The sequence below is a fragment of the Bos javanicus genome, chromosome 14, assembly GCF_032452875.1.
Source record: "Bos javanicus breed banteng chromosome 14, ARS-OSU_banteng_1.0, whole genome shotgun sequence".
NCBI classification, from domain to species: domain Eukaryota; kingdom Metazoa; phylum Chordata; class Mammalia; order Artiodactyla; family Bovidae; genus Bos; species Bos javanicus.
In genome coordinates, this window is record NC_083881.1 from 65,148,373 (window position 1) to 65,169,628 (window position 21,256).

At 35.5% G+C, this 21,256-nt stretch overlaps 1 protein-coding gene across 32 annotated transcripts in view; it reads right to left on the reverse strand.

The window, feature by feature from the left end:
• The window catches only part of VPS13B (vacuolar protein sorting 13 homolog B), an 804,527-nt gene that overhangs the window by 568,228 nt on the left and 215,043 nt on the right, over positions 1-21,256 (reverse strand). For 31 of the 32 annotated variants that reach the window (XR_009740672.1, XM_061438325.1, XM_061438316.1 and 28 more), the window contains 2 exons: positions 8,002-8,136; positions 7,042-7,215 (listed from right to left, as the gene is read on the reverse strand). Coding sequence is in view for 31 of the 32 variants with exons in the window: in XM_061438325.1 (XP_061294309.1) it covers positions 7,042-7,215; positions 8,002-8,136 (309 nt within the window). In the remaining variant the exon portion in view is untranslated. Of the gene's footprint in view, positions 1-7,041; positions 7,216-8,001; positions 8,151-21,256 lie in introns of those variants that run through there. The other variant, XM_061438349.1, reaches the window with a different exon arrangement.

Here is a 21,256-nt window from a genome sequence, read left to right on the forward strand (position 1 = left end):
GAATCCGCCTGCCAATGCAAGAGATGCAAGAGACACAGGTTTGACACCTGGGTTGGGAAGATCCCCTAAAGAAGGAAATGGCAACCTGCTCCAGTATTCTTGCCTGGAAAATTCCAAGAACAGAGGAGCCTGTCAGGCAGGCTATAGTCAATGGGGTTGCCAAGAGTCAGACACCACTGAGCACACATGTGCATGCACATATACACACACGTGTGTGTGCACATACTACACACACACACACACACACACACACATTATTTCATGTCACTTATAAGACTAATAAATGGAAACTTCAGTCCAACAAACTGAGGACATAATACTAATCATATCTGTTTACCAAAGAAAGATACTGGTAGGTATTCTCTCCAATGGGGGGTGGGAGGTGTGTGTGGGTGTGTGTGTTGGTGGGTGTGTGTGTGTCTGGAGAAGAGGAAGAAACAGGGAGAGAAGAGGGTAGATGGTTAACATGTATTATATTAAGAACCTACTATTTATCTGTCAAATATATTCATACCCTTGACCATCTGTCATAATAATCCATTTATTCATTCACTCAATAAAAGATTTTCTAAGAATTTCCTATATGTCAGGAAATTTTAGGTACTGGAGATAAAATGATAAGCAGCCAGTGACTAACTCTGTCCTCGGAGAACTGTCAAATGGTAAAGACAGACAGCATTCAAATCACACAGCTACATAAATACTACTGTCATTAAGTGCTATGAAAGAAATATACAGTGAATTATGAAAATGAATGTAACAGAAATACTTAATCAAACTGGGAAGGCGAGAAGAGAAAAAGCAGCCTTCGGGCTTACTTGAAGATATCGTAGGTGAGCTAAGACCTCAACACTAAGCTGAAATTCAAAGAGGGATAAGTTAAAAGGGTAAGGACCGTTTTAAGAATCCCAAACAGAAAAAAAAAAAAAAAAAGAATAGGCAAAATCATAATCACCACTGAGAAATTTAAAGAAGGCCAAGAGATCTGAAGCACAGAGAAAAAGAGGGACATAGCAAAAAGGCTGCTAACACTGACTCATAAATTGGAATGACTGTCCTGTCAGTTCCCTTTGATCCTAAACTGATAGTATTTTGTAGTCATTTTATATTCCTAAATAGCAGGCACTTGAAAATTTATCTATACATTAGGATCAGATTAACAAAGACTAAGAAAGAACTTTTTAACAAGCAGAACCTGCTATAAATCATAGGCAAAATATAGCATATAAAGAAGAGCTAAAGTTTATATTTAAAAAAAGAAAAGACAAACTGTTGAGAACCTATTTTAAAATATTTTACATACACAACTTATAGTCACCACATACTTCTACTTCTGAAGGAAGTGAAGAAGAATCTAGTCTCTCTATTTATCTATACAAATGTAAGTAACAGAAGTGCCACTGATTCCTGTGAATAGTAGCAATGAATTCAGAAGGTGGGCTGCACTGGACTCCCATAGGAGCTTTTAGCTCCTTTGCTGGAATCAGCGCCAAATAGAGAAAGTGATCAAGAGGGGAGAAGGAAAAGATAAAATGGAGCTGCTAAGACTTCAAAGACAAAGCACTCCTGTGACATCATGGAAGTGTGGCTCTTTTGATAGTATTTAAGATGAAGTCAGGGCTTTCCAAGTGACTAAGCCATAGAGAATCCAACTGCCAATGCAGGAGACAGAGGATGAATCCCTGGGCTGGGAAGATCCCCTAGACAAATAAATGGCAACCCACTCCAGTATTCTTAACTGGAAAATCCCATGGACAGAGGAGCCTGGCAGGCTACAGTCCATGGGGTCACAAGGAGTTGGACACAACTTCTTGTGACTAAACAACAATAAATATGAACTAAAGAAGGAGATTCTCAAAGTGAAAGTGGAGAGTGAAAAAGTTGGCTTAAAGCTCAACATTCAGAAAATGAAGATCATGGCATCTGGTCCCATCACTTCATGGGAAATGGATGGGGAAACAGTGGAAACAGTGTCAGGCTTTATTTTTAGGGGCTCCAAAATCACTGAAGATCGTGACTGCAGCCATGAAATTCAAAGACACTTGCTCCTTGGAAGGAAAGTTATGACCAACCTAGAGAGCATATTCAAAAGCAGAGACATTACTTTGTCAACAAAGGTCCGTCTAGTCAAGGCTATGGTTTTTCCTGTGGTCACGTATGGATGTGAGAGTTGGACTGTGAAGAAGGCTGAGCGCTGAAGAATTGATTCTTTTTAACTGTGGTGTTGGAGAAGACTGTTGAGAGTCCCTTGGACTGCAAGGAGATCCAACCAGTCCATTCTGAAGGAGATCAGCCCTGGGATTTCTTTGGAAGGAATGATGCTAAAGCTGAAACTCCAGTACTTTGGCCATCTCATGCGAAGAGTTGACTCACTGGAAAAGACTCTGATGCTGGGAGGGATTGGGGGCAGGAGGAGAAGGGGACAACAGAGCATGAGATGGCTGGATGGCATCACTGACTCGATGGACGTGAGTCTCGGTGAACTCCGGGAGTTGGTGATGGACAGAGAGGCCTGGCATGCTGCAATTCATGGGGTCGCAAAGAGTGGGACACGACTAAGCGACTGAACTGAACTGAAAGAAGGAGATTCTCAAAGTTAAGAATGTATAAGGCTGGGTGGTACAATGTTTACAATATGGATGTTAAGAATAAAAGACACAATAATAAATAACCTGTGGAATAGACAGTGGAAAAATATTACATTTAGAAGACCCATATTCAGATTCTTTGCTTCAGAAACATTTGGACAATTTCAAGCCTCTTTGGTGGAACAGACAGTGGAAAAATATTATACAGTTAGAAAACCCATATTCAGAATAAAAGTCTGACTTGTTAAACATTTGGACGATTTCTGAGCCTCAATTTCCTCCTCTGTTAGACAAACTAAATTTGTTGTGCTGAAAACAGTCTTATTTTGTAAACAAATTGAAAAACTTACATGCAAGTGATTTATAAGTTGCAAAATACTGTGTCCATAATAAGTTTTATTAATACTGTTAATACTTCTTTTAGTCAATTATATTTAATCCCATTTAAAAAGTTGTTCATTTTCTCACATTCTGAAGTCACAGTCGAAAAACTCTGCCTCTTTATCCTGAGTGAGCTTCTCTCAAAACTCACTTCCTAATATATTCAATAATATTCACAACACTATCTGGTCCCCAATTTCAATAACCCCTTTCAATTTAGGAGCATATGCACAAAAGCAGTTGTCTTCCACACAGGATACCGTGATAATCAGAAGCCAATCAGAATGATCACCAAATTCCTCTAAAATACACCATCTGCCACATTCCAAAACCTCTCATTCAAATTATATAAATCAATCGAAAAGCACATTAACAACCTCTTTTGGACCGTCTGTCTCTAAAAAAGACAGCAGGGATTACTTGTGCTTCCCTTAATTGTTCATCTAGAAGAGTTCAGAATTCTATCCAGAATCTTTTCCCCCTCCTGAAGCAAACATCAGTAATGACTCATGGGTGCTCCAGCCTCAAAAACCAAAGAAAAGCAAATACAATCATCACTTACTTGCTCATTCATTCAGTAAATATTCGTTGATAGCCTACTATTTGTGGGATATTGTTCTAGACACTAGGAATACATCTGTGATCAAGAAAGACAAAAAATTCCAGCCATAATAAAACATTAAATTCTAACAGCAGGAAAAAAAAAAGCTCAACAAGACAAATCAGTAATATATATATTATGACAGAGTGTGATAAGAAAAACTTTAGAATAGTAAGAAAACAAAATGTGTTAGCGTGAATGTGTGTTTAGTCGCTAAGTCCTGTGAGACTCTTTTGCAACCCTATGGACTACAGTCTGCCATGTTCCTCTGTCCATGGGATTTTTCAGGCAAAAATACTGGAGTAGGTTGCCATTTCCTTCTCCAGGGGATCTCCCTGAACCAGGGATCGAACCCGCATCCCCTGCATTGGCAGGAGAATTCTTTACCTCTGAGTATGCACAAATATGCAAACAAGAGAGAAAAAAGTTTTTATATACAGTGGCTAGGAAAGAACTTGCTGAAAGGGTTATATTTCAATAAACTTGTAAAGGATTGTTAATAAATTATTTCTTCATTTAAAATTTATTTACAACTTGTTTATACCATCAGTCATATACACACACACAGATAAACACACACCCTCTAAACTTTTTTACAGGAATGTGAGATTAATATTATTTTAGAAATAGCTTTTAAAAATAATACTTATGAGCTCTCTCATAACCATATCATAACTACCATATCATAAATACCTAAGCCATGAATGTGGGTGGCAGTTCCCAAGATGGATGGAAAATTTAAATTTAAAAATACCCTAAATAAAGTATGTGAATGTAGTTTAACTAAAAACACATTTTAGGATTAAAACACACCCAAGGAATATTTTCAAAGAACCAAATGCATGATCATATTAAAATTTTACATGCAAATCCATAAACATATCACTAAATGTAACACTTATATTGAACATTAGATGAATCTCCTTAAAAGAAGAAAAAATAAAAAAGTTTATCTTAGAAATATCATATGTATAATTTTTACAGTACTTTACTTTATAAAGGTTCAAAATGCAAATATATATATTGAGATCCCGAATATGCATTTAGATTACAAAAAATAATACAAATACTGTTATTAGAAAGATCAGAGTATTATCTAAATATGCTTGATTCGGTTCATTCTAGTGGTACACATGGCAAAACAAAAAAATGAAGAGTCCCTATCCTATGTAGGAACACACAGTAGGGACTTCCATGGTGGTGTGGTGGTTAAGAATCTACCTTGCAATGCAGGAGATACAGCTTCAATCCCTGGTTGGGGAACCAGAGATCTCACATACTATGGAGCCACTAAGCCCATGAGCCACAATGAAAGATCCCATGTGACGCAACAAAGCTCCTGCATGCCTCAACTAAGATCTACATACCCAAATAGATAAATTATTTTTATTTTTATAAACTATTAAAAAAAAATGTGCAATAGATTTTAGTAACCTTAGTTCCTTCTTAGGTATCAAAATTCTAACCAGATGGTCTGGTCATTCTAATAACATTTTAATGATTTAATGATATGAAAACAAAACCTACCAAAAACTACTATTTGGACAATCATAAAAAGGAGATTCTCCAATAGCATATTCAAAGAATATGATTAAATAGGCATTTAAAAAAAGCATGATTTAACCACTAATCATTTTTCCCAATGCAGGGGTAGATGATCCACAAAGGCTAATTCTTGCCCACCTCCTGTTTTGTGAATGAAGTTTTACTGGAACACAGTCACACCATTCATTTACCTATGGCTATCTTTGGTCTTCCCTGGTGGCTCAGTAAAAAGAATCTGCCTGCAGTGCAGGAGACCCAAGTTTAGTCTCCAGGTTGAGAAGATTCCCTGGAGAAGGGAATGGCTACCCACTCCAGTATTCTAGTATTCTTGTCTAGAAAAGCCCACGGACAAAGGAGCCTAGCTCTGCAGTCCTTGGGGCTGCAAAGAGTCAGACAGGACTGAGCAAAGAGTCAGACAGGACTTTCACTTTTTCACGGCTTTTTTTGTGTGCTAAAACAGCAGAATGGAAACAGAGCCCATATGGCCCACAAAGCCCAAAATGTTAGTAAAATGTTTAGTAAAATGTTTACCACCCCCTACCTTAAACTACTGGTAAAGTCTTCAACCCGTAAGGGATGGGTAGTGGCCTCATCCTTACATTTTTTTCCTTAGGGTTCCACACTCATCCTCATCAAGATGAAAATGTCTTTGTGAGGAGTTCTCTTCAAAAGAATGTTGATTCAGGGGTTCTCAGACTCACCTTTCAAATACTAATTTCCAGTTTCTAGTGTGGATGTCATTCAGCTACAAAGGCTACTATATCAAATTCTGCTTTCAAATGGTTTTGCATCCCTGCATATGTGCACTGCTTCAAACATTCAGTCCATATAATCTCTGTCTTCAGTTCAGTTCAGTCACTCAGTCGTGTTCGACTCTCCGCGACCCCATGAATCAGAGCACACCAAGCCTCCCTGTCCATCACCAACTCCCGGAGTTCACCCAATCTCTGTCTAGCTAATTACAAATCTTTTCATGGTTTCTGCTTTGAACTTAGTCAAAGTGAACTTACTTTGAACTCAAGTTTAATACATTTTCTATAAGCTACAGTATTTGTTACATATTATTAATTGAGTCCTACTCTTAACGCAGCTATCTGAAATCACCTCACTGGCCAATTAATTCTAAAGAAGAAATTCAGACCACTGATCCTTTAAGAATATCTATCTAGCTATTTTATCTCCAGCATCATTGTCTTGGCTTTACTAACGACATAGTGACTAACTGAACTCACTGCTGACGTCAGGCTCTCCTTACCAACCTCTTTATCCCCAGGCTTCACTGATCCTTCTAATATCTCCTCTCATCGTGAGAGGTGTGGATCTGCTATTACGGTAGTGAATAAAATGAAATAGATTCTAGGCAAAGAATTTCTAAAAAAAATTAATTCTAAGAAATAAGAGCCTTACTTCTGTGTGTTTTTCCTTTTTTTACACCATCAATATCTTTTCCCTCTTGTAAATACACAGAACGCTCAAACCCCTATTTTAACATGGCAAACTATGGGTCACAAAGTGCTACTATCCCAAGAAAAATATTTTCTCTTTGCAACGTTTTAAATTTCTTTTACTCCTTTCTATGTATTACATGATATATTTTAAAATTCAGTTGGATTTAGTAGTGGCTGAACCTGAAGTTAACTGTTATACATACAAAGAAATTATCTCTTAATAAAATAGAATAAAATCATTATTGTTTGTAAATACATCATTTATCAAAAATGATACAAAATACTTCATTTGAATTTTCAAAGAGGATAACTGCAGGGTGTATCCCAATGGACACAAATGAAAAAAAGAGGAAGAATGGATGAAAATGAGGGGTGGGGGGGAGGGAAGGTAAGGAAAGGAGAGAAGGAAAGAAAGTGCCTTTTTTAAAAGTCTTGCTGGAAAAGAAAATTCAAAACAAGTGAATAATGGTGTACTTACCGGAACTGTGGCAGTAGTCCATACACTGTGGAACCTGGACTGTGAAGGCTATCAAATCTGGAGCTAAAAGGGATTCTGGCTTTCTGCTCTCATTGAGCCACTTGCTGCTATGAAGGTCTTTAGTGTCAGAAGGACCCTGAAGCAATGGAATCAACTTCTCTTTTCCACTGTCACCTGAACAGACAGATGTATGAAAAAGAAGGTTATCAAAAAAAATATATAGGAGTAGCCTGGGGATGCTTGATTTTAAAGTATACTAACAATATAAAATTTCTATTTACACTTGATAATTTTAGTTGTACATTTAGTTATATTCTAAAAAGTATGACTGATAAATTAAATGCACTTTTAACTCTTAAAATGTTTTAGTATTTACTTGATGAAGGTAGAACACATTCAGAAAAGCTTATAAAATAAAACAACATGAACACACTGTATTGTAAATATTCGAGGGAATCTGTACCTCTTTAAACTTATCTAGACATTTAATCCACATTGGAAAAAATTAAATAACAAATAGTTTAAGGAAAATACTATGAAATAAAGTATTGGAAGGAAGGCAAAGTCAATTACAACCTTAAGTTGAAAAACAGCTGCGGTTTCTGTTTAATTTCATTATACTAGCAACATTTTAATTTAATTTTTAAGTGTCATATACATCTATACCTCCTATTCTACCCCAAAAAGTATAAGAATAAACTTTTCTTTAATTTTTCTTCCCTCATAACCATTCTTAAAACCATGCAATATATTTTTTTCTTAAGTAAAAATTAATTTATTAATGTCAAGAAGTATCATCCTGGCACAATTAACAATTTTTTTCAAGTAAAATAAAAAATTTAAAACCTCTGATTCATAGGAACAATGAGTAAATTCTTGTTTCAGTAACGCTCCTTGTAAAACGCAAGGCCAATTCTCCTATACAGGCAATAAAGTTTTACACGGTCCAGCTGCACATACCTGGGGCTTTGGCACAAATTTTTATTGATCCCACGGTCCCAGAGGCACATTTGACCAATGATGTGCTGCAGTACTTCAATTCAACATTCTGGATTGAGCCCTCAAGAGTTGGCAGGGGATTCTTAGATTTCACACCTAATAAAAGAAAACTGCAAATGTACTAGCCGATTGAATTTAAATAATTTTTATACTCCTTCACCGAGGCATTTAAACTTAATTATACTTTAATTATCTACCTCAGATGTTCTTACAGTATTTGTGTCAGGCTTCACAGTTTAGTGTTTAGGAGGTAAAATGATGCAATTTTAAAACAAACAGGTTGAACTCTTAAAACTATACTTATGCAAATTTTAAACAAATAAGTTGTTTAAAAATATGGATACTAAAAAAAGAATCACATTTGGTTTTAAAATATAGAGTAAGATTTTCAATTTGAAACAAATTTAACTTATAAACTGACTTTCACTTATGCAGAGACATTAATTTTAGCATGAAACTACCTGTATAAACAGACTCCTCAAAATACCTTGGTCAGGTAGGATGCAAAGAGAGAAACAAGATAGCTCAAAACAGCTCCTAAGTTAAAATACAATAGCTTATAAGCAAAATCGATATGCCAACTGTAGCTAAAAGAAACTAAAGGGATTCTATATCAATTAATAAAAAAAAGTGAGCATTATCTTTTCTACTGTATGCTACTTGCTGAAGGACATAAAGCATAGAAGCAAACAATTACCAAGACATAACTGGTAGGGAATATGTAATTCAAAGAGGAGAAACTCATTTTGGCCCTGAAGCCTAGGTAAGAATTCAAAAGGCAGAGAAACCTTAAGAACATTACACTAACATTATTGTAAACAACAAAAAATGATGATAATGTGAAGAACTCTAATCCATTAACATATGCCAAAGGACTGTATGTTATCCACACATTTTATTCTATCCTCAAAACAGGGTGGTAATAAAAATGCCATTGTTCTCTCATTTTTACAAATTGGGATACACTGGATTAGAGGAGTTCAGTAATTTTCTCTCTGCACAGTCCTACAGCAGAGGAAGAACTGAGGTGTTTAACACAATTTGATCTTAACACAGAAAACTTCATCACTCATTTCACCAATACTCATGAAAAGAGGCTTTCTTTTCCCCATTCCACATTCCAATCAAATATGTATCATCCTTCACATGTGAAACTTCATGAAGGAGAACTAAGTATGAAGAATTAAGAAAACTATGAACTTTTATGACAGATATATTAAACATTATACCAAAATCTTTGATTTCAAACTCCCATGTGTTCAAGAAGCCTATAGAGTCTTTGTGAAATGTGGCCCAGGAAGCCTGCAAATTCACTAAAACACTACATGGTTATGCACTAGTTAAAGGACATCATCTTGAGAAACATCTCTCATATACTAATCTTTGCTTCAGAAGAAACTCTAAATTTGTTCATTTCTATTTGACTGTTACAAGAACATGTAACAATTTGGTTGCTATTTCCCAATATTCACCACTTGAACCTATTATCCTCATAGCAGGAGTCTAAATGCTATGTACTTACATCTTTTCTATGATTTTATCAGCTTTTATCAAATTCTCAAAATCTATGAACCAACAAACTAAGAAGTTGTATTTCAGAAAGTTAAACGATGCCTACAATATGACATAAACAGAGCAGTAACAGTAATAATAGTAATAGCAGTAGTAGCAGTAGTGCTAATTACAGCACCTAACATTCATTGAGCACTTAAAGTGCCATGCACTACATCTAATTTGCTATTTTTATTCATATCAAAAGACAGAAAAAAAGACGTAGCTATTACTATTCTATCTCATATTCAGGAAAACCAAAGTTTAGAGAAGTAAGGATTTTGCCCACGCTCAAGTCAGAAAGTGAGGAGGCTTGGATCACTTCTCTCCTCATAAGAAAGGAAGCTGAGCTACCTCAGTGTATTTAACATCTACTGTGGATGCACAAGTTATAATCAGTGATAATTTACCCTGTTCCAATCATTATGTTAAGTGATGAGAGGGATACAAAATGGAATAATACCTTATTCTAATTCAAACACCCAGAGTCAGACTCTTATTCTACACCAGTTTTTTGGGAAAAATAAATTGAAGAATCTAGATAATAATCAGGAGGCAAGAGCAAATGAAAGATTCTCTCAAGGGCGAGAACTGAAATAGTTCAGTTGGCTGCAAAACTAAAAATAGACAAACATGGCTTTTTTAAAAATTACTTTATAAACTGCTTCTTTTACAAAGTTTACACCAAGTTTAGGGCTCTACCTTGAATCTCAAACGAAAGGTCTAAGTCTTTGTTAGTATCTATTCTGTGCTGTATATATTGATAAGATTCTGAAGAGTATTATCAGAAGAGCTGTAATGTATAGCACAGGGAATCATACTCAATATTATAATAATCTATTATTATATTATTACAATAATCTAATAATCTATATTATAATAATAGAAAATAATATATATTTATCTGCATCACTGTGCTATATACCTGAAACACTGAAACAACACTGTAAATCAACTATATTTCAATAAAAAATAATTTGAAATCTCTTCTGATAAGAATGACATACATGTATAAAGCATCTTATTTTAGATTATAACTATCAAGAATTTATTTTGCTTTTTAATTATCATTAAATTTCTCAGATATTTTTAAATGTTTTATAAACTAAAACATCCCGTATAGTTTCTCTGTAAGAAAATTTTTTTCCTAAAGTAATTTTCTTTTAATTGCTCAACCTCAGATTTTTTAAAAGATAATTATAGTCATCTCTTGATACACTTCAACAATGGAGAAAAGCTGCTAATAAAAAATAACCTTAGTAATATAATTTCTGAACCTTAAGTGATACGATGTTCAACATGGTTCATCAGTTGTGACAAATATACCACCCTGGTGAGGGATGTCAATATTGGGGGAAGCTATGTAAACTGATACAGAGGCAGAAGCTGTATTGAAAACTTCAGACTTCCCCTTCAATTTTGCTGTGAACCTAAAATTGCTCTAAATAAGAAATAGTATTCATAAAAATAATTTAAAAATAAACTTGGCTTATTTCCACTCTACCATCAAACCAAAATTTGTAAAATACCCCAAACACACGCACTAGGAAGAGATAAAGGAAGAGTCTTGGCAATGAACAACTCAGGGCACCCCTCACATTGTTTTCAAGCTACATGAATGCTGCTTCCTAAAATTGTGAAAGGAAATCGTCCTGTTAGGAACACGAAATGGTGAAACAAAAAGGCCAAAAACTCTGAAACTGAAAAATCAAGGCTTCAGATATAGGTAGTATTATGTATTTAGTAGTTATGTGGCTTAAGGCAAGCCACTATTAATTACTGTTTCACGTGGAGGCCAAAGACTGCAGTTATTCTTCAAGGTATTTGACTCTGAGAAATCTGAATTTTATATGGAACTTAATTAAAGGGAAGAGGTGCAAAATTTTGGAAAGTTGTACAGTCATCTGATATGAGTCAACAGAACAATTACAGACAGTGACAGTATCTTATATTTGACATAATGACTTCACAAAGCAGTGTCGTATGCATTTACTCAAATATTGCTATCAAAATCTACTAGAGGAAGGGAAGAAGGAATCCTTAAGGTACTGCAATTGAAATACAATTTCACATGGTATATACTATCAATAGAATAACCTAAAAATACTGAATTTTCATAATACAATTTAGTATAAAATAATACACTGTTATTTCTTGTCCTTTTAGTATTTTTCTGAATGATATTAACTCAACACACAATCTCAGTCCTGTGGTACACCATTAATTCAGATTCTCTTCCCATCATCTTTCTCTTTTTTAAATTAATTTAATTATTTTAATTGCAGGCTAATTACTTTACAATATTGTAGTGCTTTTTGCCATACATTGACATGAATCAGCCACGGTATACATGTGTCCCCCCATCCTGAAACTCTCTCCCACCTCCCTCCCCATCCCATCCCTCAAGGTAATCCCAGTGCACCGGCCCTGAGTGCTCTGTCTCATGCATCAAACCTGAACTGGTGATCTATTTCACATATGCTAATATACCTGTTTCAAAGCTTTTCTCTCAAATCATCCCACCCTCACCTTCCACAGAGTCCAAAAGTCTGTTCTTTATCTCTGTGTCTCTTTTGCTGTCTTGCATATAGAGTTATCGTTACCATCTTTCTAAATTCTCTATACATGCGTTAATATGTTGTATTGGTGTTTTTCTTTCTGACTTACTTCACTATGTGTAATAGGTTCCAGTTTCATCCACCTCATTAGAACTGATTCAAATGAGTTCTTTTTAATAGCTGAGCAATATTCCATTGTGTATATATACCACAGCATTCTTACCAATTCATCTGCCGATGGGCATTTAGGTTGTTTCCGTGTCCTAGCTATTGTAAACAGTGCTGCGATGAACACAGGTACACGTCTCTTTCAATTCTGGTTTCCTCAGTGTGTGTGCCCAGCAGTGGGATTGCTGGGTCATATGGCAGTTCTATTTCCAGTTTTTTAAAGAATCTCCACACTGTTCTCCATAGGGCTGTACTAGTTTGCATTCCCACCAACAGTGTAAGAGGGTTCCTTACCACCACACCCTATCTAGCATTTATTGTAGACTTTTTGATAGCAGCCATTATGACCAGCGTGAGATGGTACCTCATTGTACTTTTGATTTGCATTTCTCTGACAATGAGTGATGTTGACCATCTTTTCATGTCTTTGTCAGCCAACTGTATGTCTTCTTAGAAGAAATGTCTGTTTAGTTTTTTGGCCCATTTTTTGATTAGGTCGTTTATTTTTCTGGTATTGAGATGCATGAGCTGCTTGTATATTTTTGAGATTCTTTGTCAGTTGCTTCGTTTGCTATTTTCTCCCATTCTGAAGGCTGTCATTTCACCTTGCTTATAGTTTCCTTCATTGTGCAAAAGCTTTTAAGTTGAATTATGTCCCATTTGTTTATTTTTGCTTTTATTTCCATTACTTTGGGAGGTAGGTCATAGAAGATCCTGCTGTTATTTATGTCAGAGAGTGTTTTGCCTATGTTTTCCTCTAGAAGTTTTATAGTTTCTGGTATTATGTTTAGACCTTTAATCCATTTTGAGTTTATTTTTGTGTATGGTGTTAGAAAGTGTTCTAGTTTCATTCTTTTACAAGTGGTTGACCAGTTTTCCGAGCACCACTTGTTAAAGAGATCGTCTTTTCTCCATTGTATATTCTTGCCTCCTTTGTCAAAGATAAGCTATCCAAAGGTGCATGGATTTATCTGAGCTTTCTATCTTGTTCCACTGATCTATATTTCTGTCTTTGTGCCAGTACCAAACTGTCTTGATGACTGTAGCTTTGTACTATAGTCTGAAGTCAGGCAGGTTGACTCCTCCAGTTCCATTCTTCTTTCTCAAGATTACTTTGGCTATTCGAAGTTTTTTGTATTTCCATACAAATTGTGAACTTATTTGTTCTAGTTCTGTGAAAAATACCATTGGTAGCTTGATAGGGATTGCATGGAATCTATAGATTGCTTTGGGTAGACAGTACACTCATTTTCACTATACTGATTCTTCTGATCCACGAACATGGTGTATTTCTCCATCTATTTGTATCATCTTTGATTTCCTTTATCAATGCTTTATAGTTGTCTATATACAGGTCTTTTCTTTCTTTAGGTAGATTTATTCCTAAGTATTAGAGAAGGAAATGGCAACCCACCCCAGTGTTCTTGCCTGGAGAACCCAGGGACGGCAGAGCCTGGTGAGCTGCTGTCTATGGGGTCACACAGAGTCAGACACGACTGAAGCGACTTAGCAGCAGCAGCAGCAACAGCATTCCTAAGTATTTTACTCTTTTCATTGCAATGATGAATTGTTTCCTTAATTTCTCTGTTTTTTCATTGTTAGTGCATAGGAATGCAAGGGATTTCTGTGTGTTAATTTTATACCCTGCAACTTGACTATATTCATTGATTAGCTCCAGTAATTTTCTGGTAGTGTCTTTAGGGTTTTCTATGTAGAGGATCATGTCATCTGCAAACAGTGAGAGTTTTGCCTCTTTTCCAATTTGGATTGCTTTTATTTCTTTTTCTTCTCTGCTTGCCGTGGATAAAACTTCCAAAACTATGTTGAATAGTAGTGCCCACCATCTTTTTTATCCAACATAATTCTCCTAACCTCACAGACATGTTAACCCCTCAGTGTTCAGTATGATCATTCAGATAAATTAAAACACAAACTAATGAGAATAACCTGTATATCTGAATGGAAGTAAAACATTAAGGATCAAGTGATACATAAGTTTATTTCTGTTTCTGCCTTAATTTTTAGGGTCCAATACCAACAAAGAAATGAAAATGGAAAGATAAGAGCTAAAAGTGAAACTCTCAAAGAGACAAGCAGTGTCATCAAAATTTCAGAAGATCGATACTGATGAACAAGTAGCAACAGGATGACTTACAGAAAAGTGCTTGTGAGTTACCATATTAAGAAGCAAGTTGATTGGCAATAAGCCCAGGAAAGGTAAGAATTAAAGAAGCCAGGTAGTTCCGAGGGCAGGAATGCAGATGAGGCCAAAAAGATGAGCAGTGACTGAAAGTCTATCTAATGACCACAGATCCTTTGCCTTAATCCATGCAGCAATGCAAGTATCCCACTCACATCCCAACAATGGAGAAGTTGAACCAGAAGAACAATGAACTAAGGGACACTAAAAAGGAAAGGGGTGCATACTAAAAATGGGAGACTATCTAAAAATGAATATAAAGTAGATGTAATGAATAATGAAATCTTTTCTTTTACTCTCTAAGAACCGTGAATACTAGAGTTAAAACCTGCAGCAAGGAAATGGAAGGATTTCTATGAAAACTGGCCACTCCAAGAAAAGTGAACCACAGATACTGATAACTCATTATCCCCTCACCTCCGAAAACATGAATAAGTGTCCAATACTCCTAAAATGACACCTGCCATTCAGTAAGCTTCAACCTTACAAACAGGTTTCCAATTTATTTTCCAATTTTAGCTATATAAAATTTATTCTACAATATGAGGGATCACCAGAAACTAGGCATAAATCACTAAAATGAAAAGTAGAGATAAAAAAACAACAGAAAAGGAACTTCAGGTAAATAGATACTGGGATCAGAAAACTTAGGTAATAATAATTATACTATTATTTTATATTTATCATGATAAATATATTGTTATTAACCCCAAGGATAAAATTACATAACAAAAACATTTAGACAGTATATTTCATATATACATGCCCATAACATATTAACACTGAATATATACTTAAGCAAAACCTGTGATATAATTAGATGACTTAGGAGAACAGAAGAACAGAGCCTATAGTAAGTACTGCCCATAAAAGCTAAATCCTCTTGATAGGCTGGATAATACCATCCCACCATCACTCAAGAAGCCCGAATCCTAATCCCAGGATCTGAGAATATGCTATCTTACATGACAAAGGAATATTAAGGTAAAAAAAAAAAAGAATTAAAATTACTAATAAGCTACTTTGAAATATGGAGAGTATCCCACATTATCCAGGAGGAACACATGTAAACATCAGAGTTTTTAAAAATATTAAAAGAAGGCAGCAGAAGATAGGAGTCAGAGAAAGACATGTCATGACAGAAGCACTACCAGAGAAATGCATTTTGCTGGCTTTGAAAATGGGGCGTAAGGACTAGACCAAGGAATGCTGGTGGCCTATATAAGGTGCAAAAAGCAAGGAAATGGATTCTCTCCTAGAGGCTTCATAGAACACAACTCTACTGACACCTTGATTTTAGTACAAGAACATTTTAGACTTTAAACTACAGAACTGTAATAAAACAGTAAACTTATGCTATTTTAAGGCATTAGGGTCATTGTAATAGATAGTATGTATAGATAGTATTATAAAATCTAACTAAACATGAAAAGATAAGAAAACTTCAGTATAAGCATTTTATTTAGAAATTTAGAGGTAAATAACTAAGAATCACCCATTCCAGTCCATTTTAGTTTGCTGATTCCTAGAATTTGCCTTGATATCAATAACTTCAGATATGCAGATGACACCACCCTTATGGCAGAAAGTGAAGAGGAACTAAAAAGCCTCTTGATGAAAGTGAAAGAGGAGAGGGAAAAGTTGGCTTAAAGCTCAACATTCAGAAAACTAAGATCATGGCATCTGGTCCTATCACTTCATGGGAAGTAGATGGGGAAAAAGTGGAAACAGTGTCAGGCTTTATTTTTTTGGCTCCAAAATCACTGTAGATGGTGACTGAAGCCATGAAATTAAAAGACACTTACTCCTTGGAAGGAAAGTTATGATCAACCTAGATAACATATTCAAAAGGAGAAACATTACTTTGCCAACAAAGGTCCATCTAGTCAAGGCTATGGTTTTTCCAGTGGTCATGTATGGATGTGAGAGTTGGACTGTGAAGAAAGCTGAGTGCCAAAGAATTGATGCTTTTGAACTGTGGTGTTGGAGAAGACTCTTCAAAGTCCCTTGGACTGCAAGGAGATCCAACCAGTCCATCCTAAAGGAGATCAGTCCTGGGTGTTCACTAGAAGGACTGATACTGAAGCTGAAACTCCAATACTTTGGCCACCTCATGCGAAGAGTTGACTCACTGGAAAAGACTCTGATCCTCGGAGGGATTGGGGGCAGGAGGAGAAGGGGATGACAGAGGATGAGATGGCTGGATGGCATCACCGACTCGATGGACATGAGTTTGGGTAAACTCCGGGAGTTGGTGGCGGACAGGGAGGCCTGGCATGCTGCGATTCATGCGGTCGCAAAGAGTCGGACATGACTGAGCAACTGAACTGAACTGAACTAAGAATAAGCCACAAATGATTGCCTCTAAAAAAACAGTGGAGATTTTAAGGACCCACAGAACTGCCCTTTTTGTTACAGGCTTTAAAAAATGATAATTTAATAAAATAAAACAAAAGGTCACTCAAACAGGCTGGACTCATTCCAGACACACAAAAATAAAAAGAATCACAAGATAATGAACAAAGAGTAAAAGTTTCTGTAGAGGAAAAAGGCAAATTCTTTTAAAACACACACTGAAAGAATTGTCATCTTAGCAAAGTTATTAGAGCACATTTTATAGTAGCGAAGAGCTTCTAAATGGTTGATAGTGTAATAAAAACTAAGCATTATCATTTCAGGGGAAGAATAAAAGGAGAAAGCAAGAAAGCAAGATAAGAGGGAGATTTATTACATGAGAGGAAAGTGGAAGTCTCAACAAGAGTGCGCAAGCAAGGACAAACAGGTATACCAAGAAAGCTAGCTAGTTCTTGGTAATTTGGGATTCTGGGTTTACATTTCTAAAGGCTTTCTTTTTAAAAAAACATTGCCAGAGTTAAGGGTATATGCCAGAGCAAATATTAATATTTGTGTTTACTATTAAATACCCAGAGATGTAACCAGTCTACCCAGGATCACATTTTAAGTAAACTTGTTAGTTTGATGGTTCCTAGACCATGAAGAAATTAAGATCTGAGCGCTGACAGGACTGTGGTTACAAATTCACAGGTAAAACACCCACCGTCTTCCACATTAAGGCCAAAACAAAGAAGTTTCTTTGTTAAAACGAGAGTGGGACAGATTTTTAAAACAGTCCATCTTTCTACTAGTCCTTAGAAGTTATGAGCTCAGGAAAATGGAAATCACTTCCCAATTCCTCCTTTTTGGTCTCCACCCCTTTCTGGTGATTAAAGGCCAAGCCCACTGGTAACTGAGTTGCCAAAGCCCATTAGGATAGTCAAAGCATGAATACCTGTTTCCCAATCTAGTTTTCCATTCCTCCTTGTTAGGGGATTTTTTTCCTTTCTTTCTCACAGGTTCAGCAGTTCACTTACTAATAAGAGTTATATGTGTTATACATTTTCCAGCATGGGTGTTCAAAAAGGAAAAGGATTTCAGGTAATTATCATACCATGCTACCAGGCATAGAAGTCACATCACGCTATGCCTTATGTTTCTTAAGTAAATATACACCATAATTGAACATTTTCCTCCCTAGGATTACACCCACGCTAGATGAGGAAGCAACAAGTAGTTTTTGAGGGAGGTTATGCAGAGATTCAAAGTACATTATAAATCCCAAAATGTACTAGTTTAGCAATTTTGTTTCCATAATTACAAAGTGGGTATAATTCACTAGCTACCTTACAGAATAGTCCTTGCAGAAATTATAGCAGAGTATCTGGCATGTTAGGATTCAATAAATGTTAGCCTGTATATTCTCACTGTTACTATCACTACCAACAATACAAGCTTATGGGGGAAGCTCAGTTTATACATAAGGAGTAATAAGGGAGTTTAATAAATCACTACACTTTTATTCTAGTATAAATTCCGCCATCAAATAGCTGTATAATTTTGGATTTAAAGTCTCTATGATTCACTTTCTTCATGTGAAAAAAAAGAACTGCAAGGAGATCCAACCAGTCCATTCTGATGGAGATCAGCCCTGGGATTTCTTTGGAAGGAATGATGCTAAAGCTGAAACTCCAGTACTTTGGCCACCTCATACGAAGAGCTGACTCATTGGAAAAGACTCTGATGCTGGGAGGGATTGGGGGCAGGAGGAGAAGGGGACAACAGAGCATGAGATGGCTGGATGGCATCACTGACTCGATGGACGTGAGTCTGGGTGAACTCCGGGATTTGGTGATAGACAGGGAGGCCTGGCGTGCTGGGATTCATGGGGTCGCAAAGAGTCGGACACGACTGAGAGACTGAACTGAACTGAACTGAACCTTTCTTTAAGCTTTAAAAGCCTATGATTAGCTGCAGTGTAGGAAATTAAAGATTGTATAACAGGACCTGGAAAGGAAAAGTGGCCTTTGACAGGAACAATATTGTGATATACCATCAGCATTTTTTAAAGGCAAAGAAAAATTACACTAAATGGAACTGTTATGTTTCTGTATATATGATAGAAAAACTATGAAATAGGTAATGTCAGCAACTTTAATGAAAGATGAGAAAAATAAAATTTTCAAAAATACAATTTACAGATTGATATTGCAAGAATAACTTTTGAAACATTTTCTACTTCCCATTAGCCTCTAGAGCTATACTGTCAGATAAAGAACAATAATTATTACTTTTTGAGACAAATAATAAAGTGGTACATTATTATATTTGGTTATTCTATACATAAAAGTTCTTAGTTTGAATAATAAAATAATTTCTGTTATGATCATTCAGTATTATACCCACAAAAGAACTTTAAAAAAAAAAATCTGCTTCTTGGATTAGGTATTTCCTAACACATATGAGATGGAAATACATGAAAATAAATTCTCATTAATAACCACTGGTAGAAATATCTAAAGAAGGACTTCTGTGTAAAAGTCATAAAGATTTTTTAATAAAAAATTTTTAATTCTGGAAAAGGATGCTAAATTACTAGCTGGCAAAATAAAAGACATCACAGTGAAGGGCAAAGTGTTAGTCACTCAGTCATGTCCAATTTTCTGAAACCCTATAGACTATAGCCCACCAGGCTCCTCTGTCCATGGAATTCTCCAGGAAAGAATATTGGAGTGGGAAGCCTTTCCCTTCTCCAGGGGATCTTCTTGACCCAGGGATCGAACCCAGATCGTCCTGCATTTCAGGCGGATTTTTTTCACTGTTTTAAGGAAACGTGTGTTTGTGCATGCGTAAGTGTACGTAGAGGTAGGTGGTAAAGGGCACACCAATATGAAAATAAATACAACATTCACTCCCTCTGCACAGGAAAAGATCGTTCTTCTTCCTTTAGTTTAATTCTGCCATAAGGCACTGTCAATTCTACCACAAGTAAAAGTGCCCAGCCAAATATCCAACCACTATGAAACCTTGACTCTATCAAGCATTCTTTTACTGTATGAACTCTGACTGCATGCAACCAAGATTCATTCTTCCTATTTCAATCACTCACCTCCAAGGACAAAATCAAATGCCTACTACGTATACCTCTGAACGTTTCTCACTGTCAAAAGCAATCACTCAGGCTTGAGGATGCAAGCTTTTGTCTGCATCACCAAAGGATGATCATCTATTAATGGTTCTTCATGCACAGCACTGACTCTCATGTCTCATTCACTCACTGATTCACTACATTTTACTAAACACTACTATACACCATGCACAGTCAAGGATTATAGGGATAAACAAGATCAATTCAGGCTCATCTCTCATGAAATCTACAACCTAGCTGAATGAATAAATAAATCCATGAATCAGTGAATGATAAAGAATACAAAAGAAAATTCACCTAAACAGGAAATGTAAGCAATAAAAAGAAATATGACAAAAGATCAATTTTGCTGTAACTAAAGAAAAGTGAGTTAAAGGAAAAATGAAAATTTAAGCAACAGCATTTAAAGTTGTTGAGGTTTTATTAAAACAACCATTATCCTTCATTACCAGTGGCATTACATATTCATGGAATAATTTGAGAGAGAAATACATTACTTGTTAAGGTTTATAATCCATAACCAAGTAATTCACTCCTGGGAATTTATCTCAAAGAAATAATTAAAAAGAAGGAAAAATGCTGTATAGCAATATTAATTACAGCAGCAAAAGTCAGAAAACACTTTAAATGTCAGAAGAGGAGAATAGTTAAGTGTATTATGAAACAACAATATCTCATTATTAATTTAAAAACCTGTGTTACTTGATGTTTATGTGAAATATGCAAAATGTATCTATATGAAATGTTAAACAATAATAGAATATAATACAGTGCATGCAACATGGTTACAACAGTGAAAATAACACATGGAAAAATATTAGAAATTAAATAGAAAGTGGCAAAAAACTCCATATATAATCTAAAAATTGACCTACTAATCAGTTTCGAAGCTTTAATACCTTCATATAATAAATAAGGGTTCGTATTAAAGATCGCAAACAAATCATACTCTACAACAACTGTAGGTAGACCCTGAAGACGATGACAAAAAAAATCCCCCTACTAATTCTGGCATTTATATCCAAAATTACAAGTTAAAGGAAAGGCAACAAACAGAGGTCAATATGTAAATTTACAAATAACACTAAGCTTTCCAATAAATAATCCAAATACAATAAAAAGTAAGTAACTGAAGATCTCAAAAGTCTAAGAAAAACATTTTTAAATACACAAGTAGAGTATAGTGTATAATCTATAAAAATACTGAATCATTATTTTGTATGATTGTAATAAAAAAGAAAGAAAAGGAGGGAGATG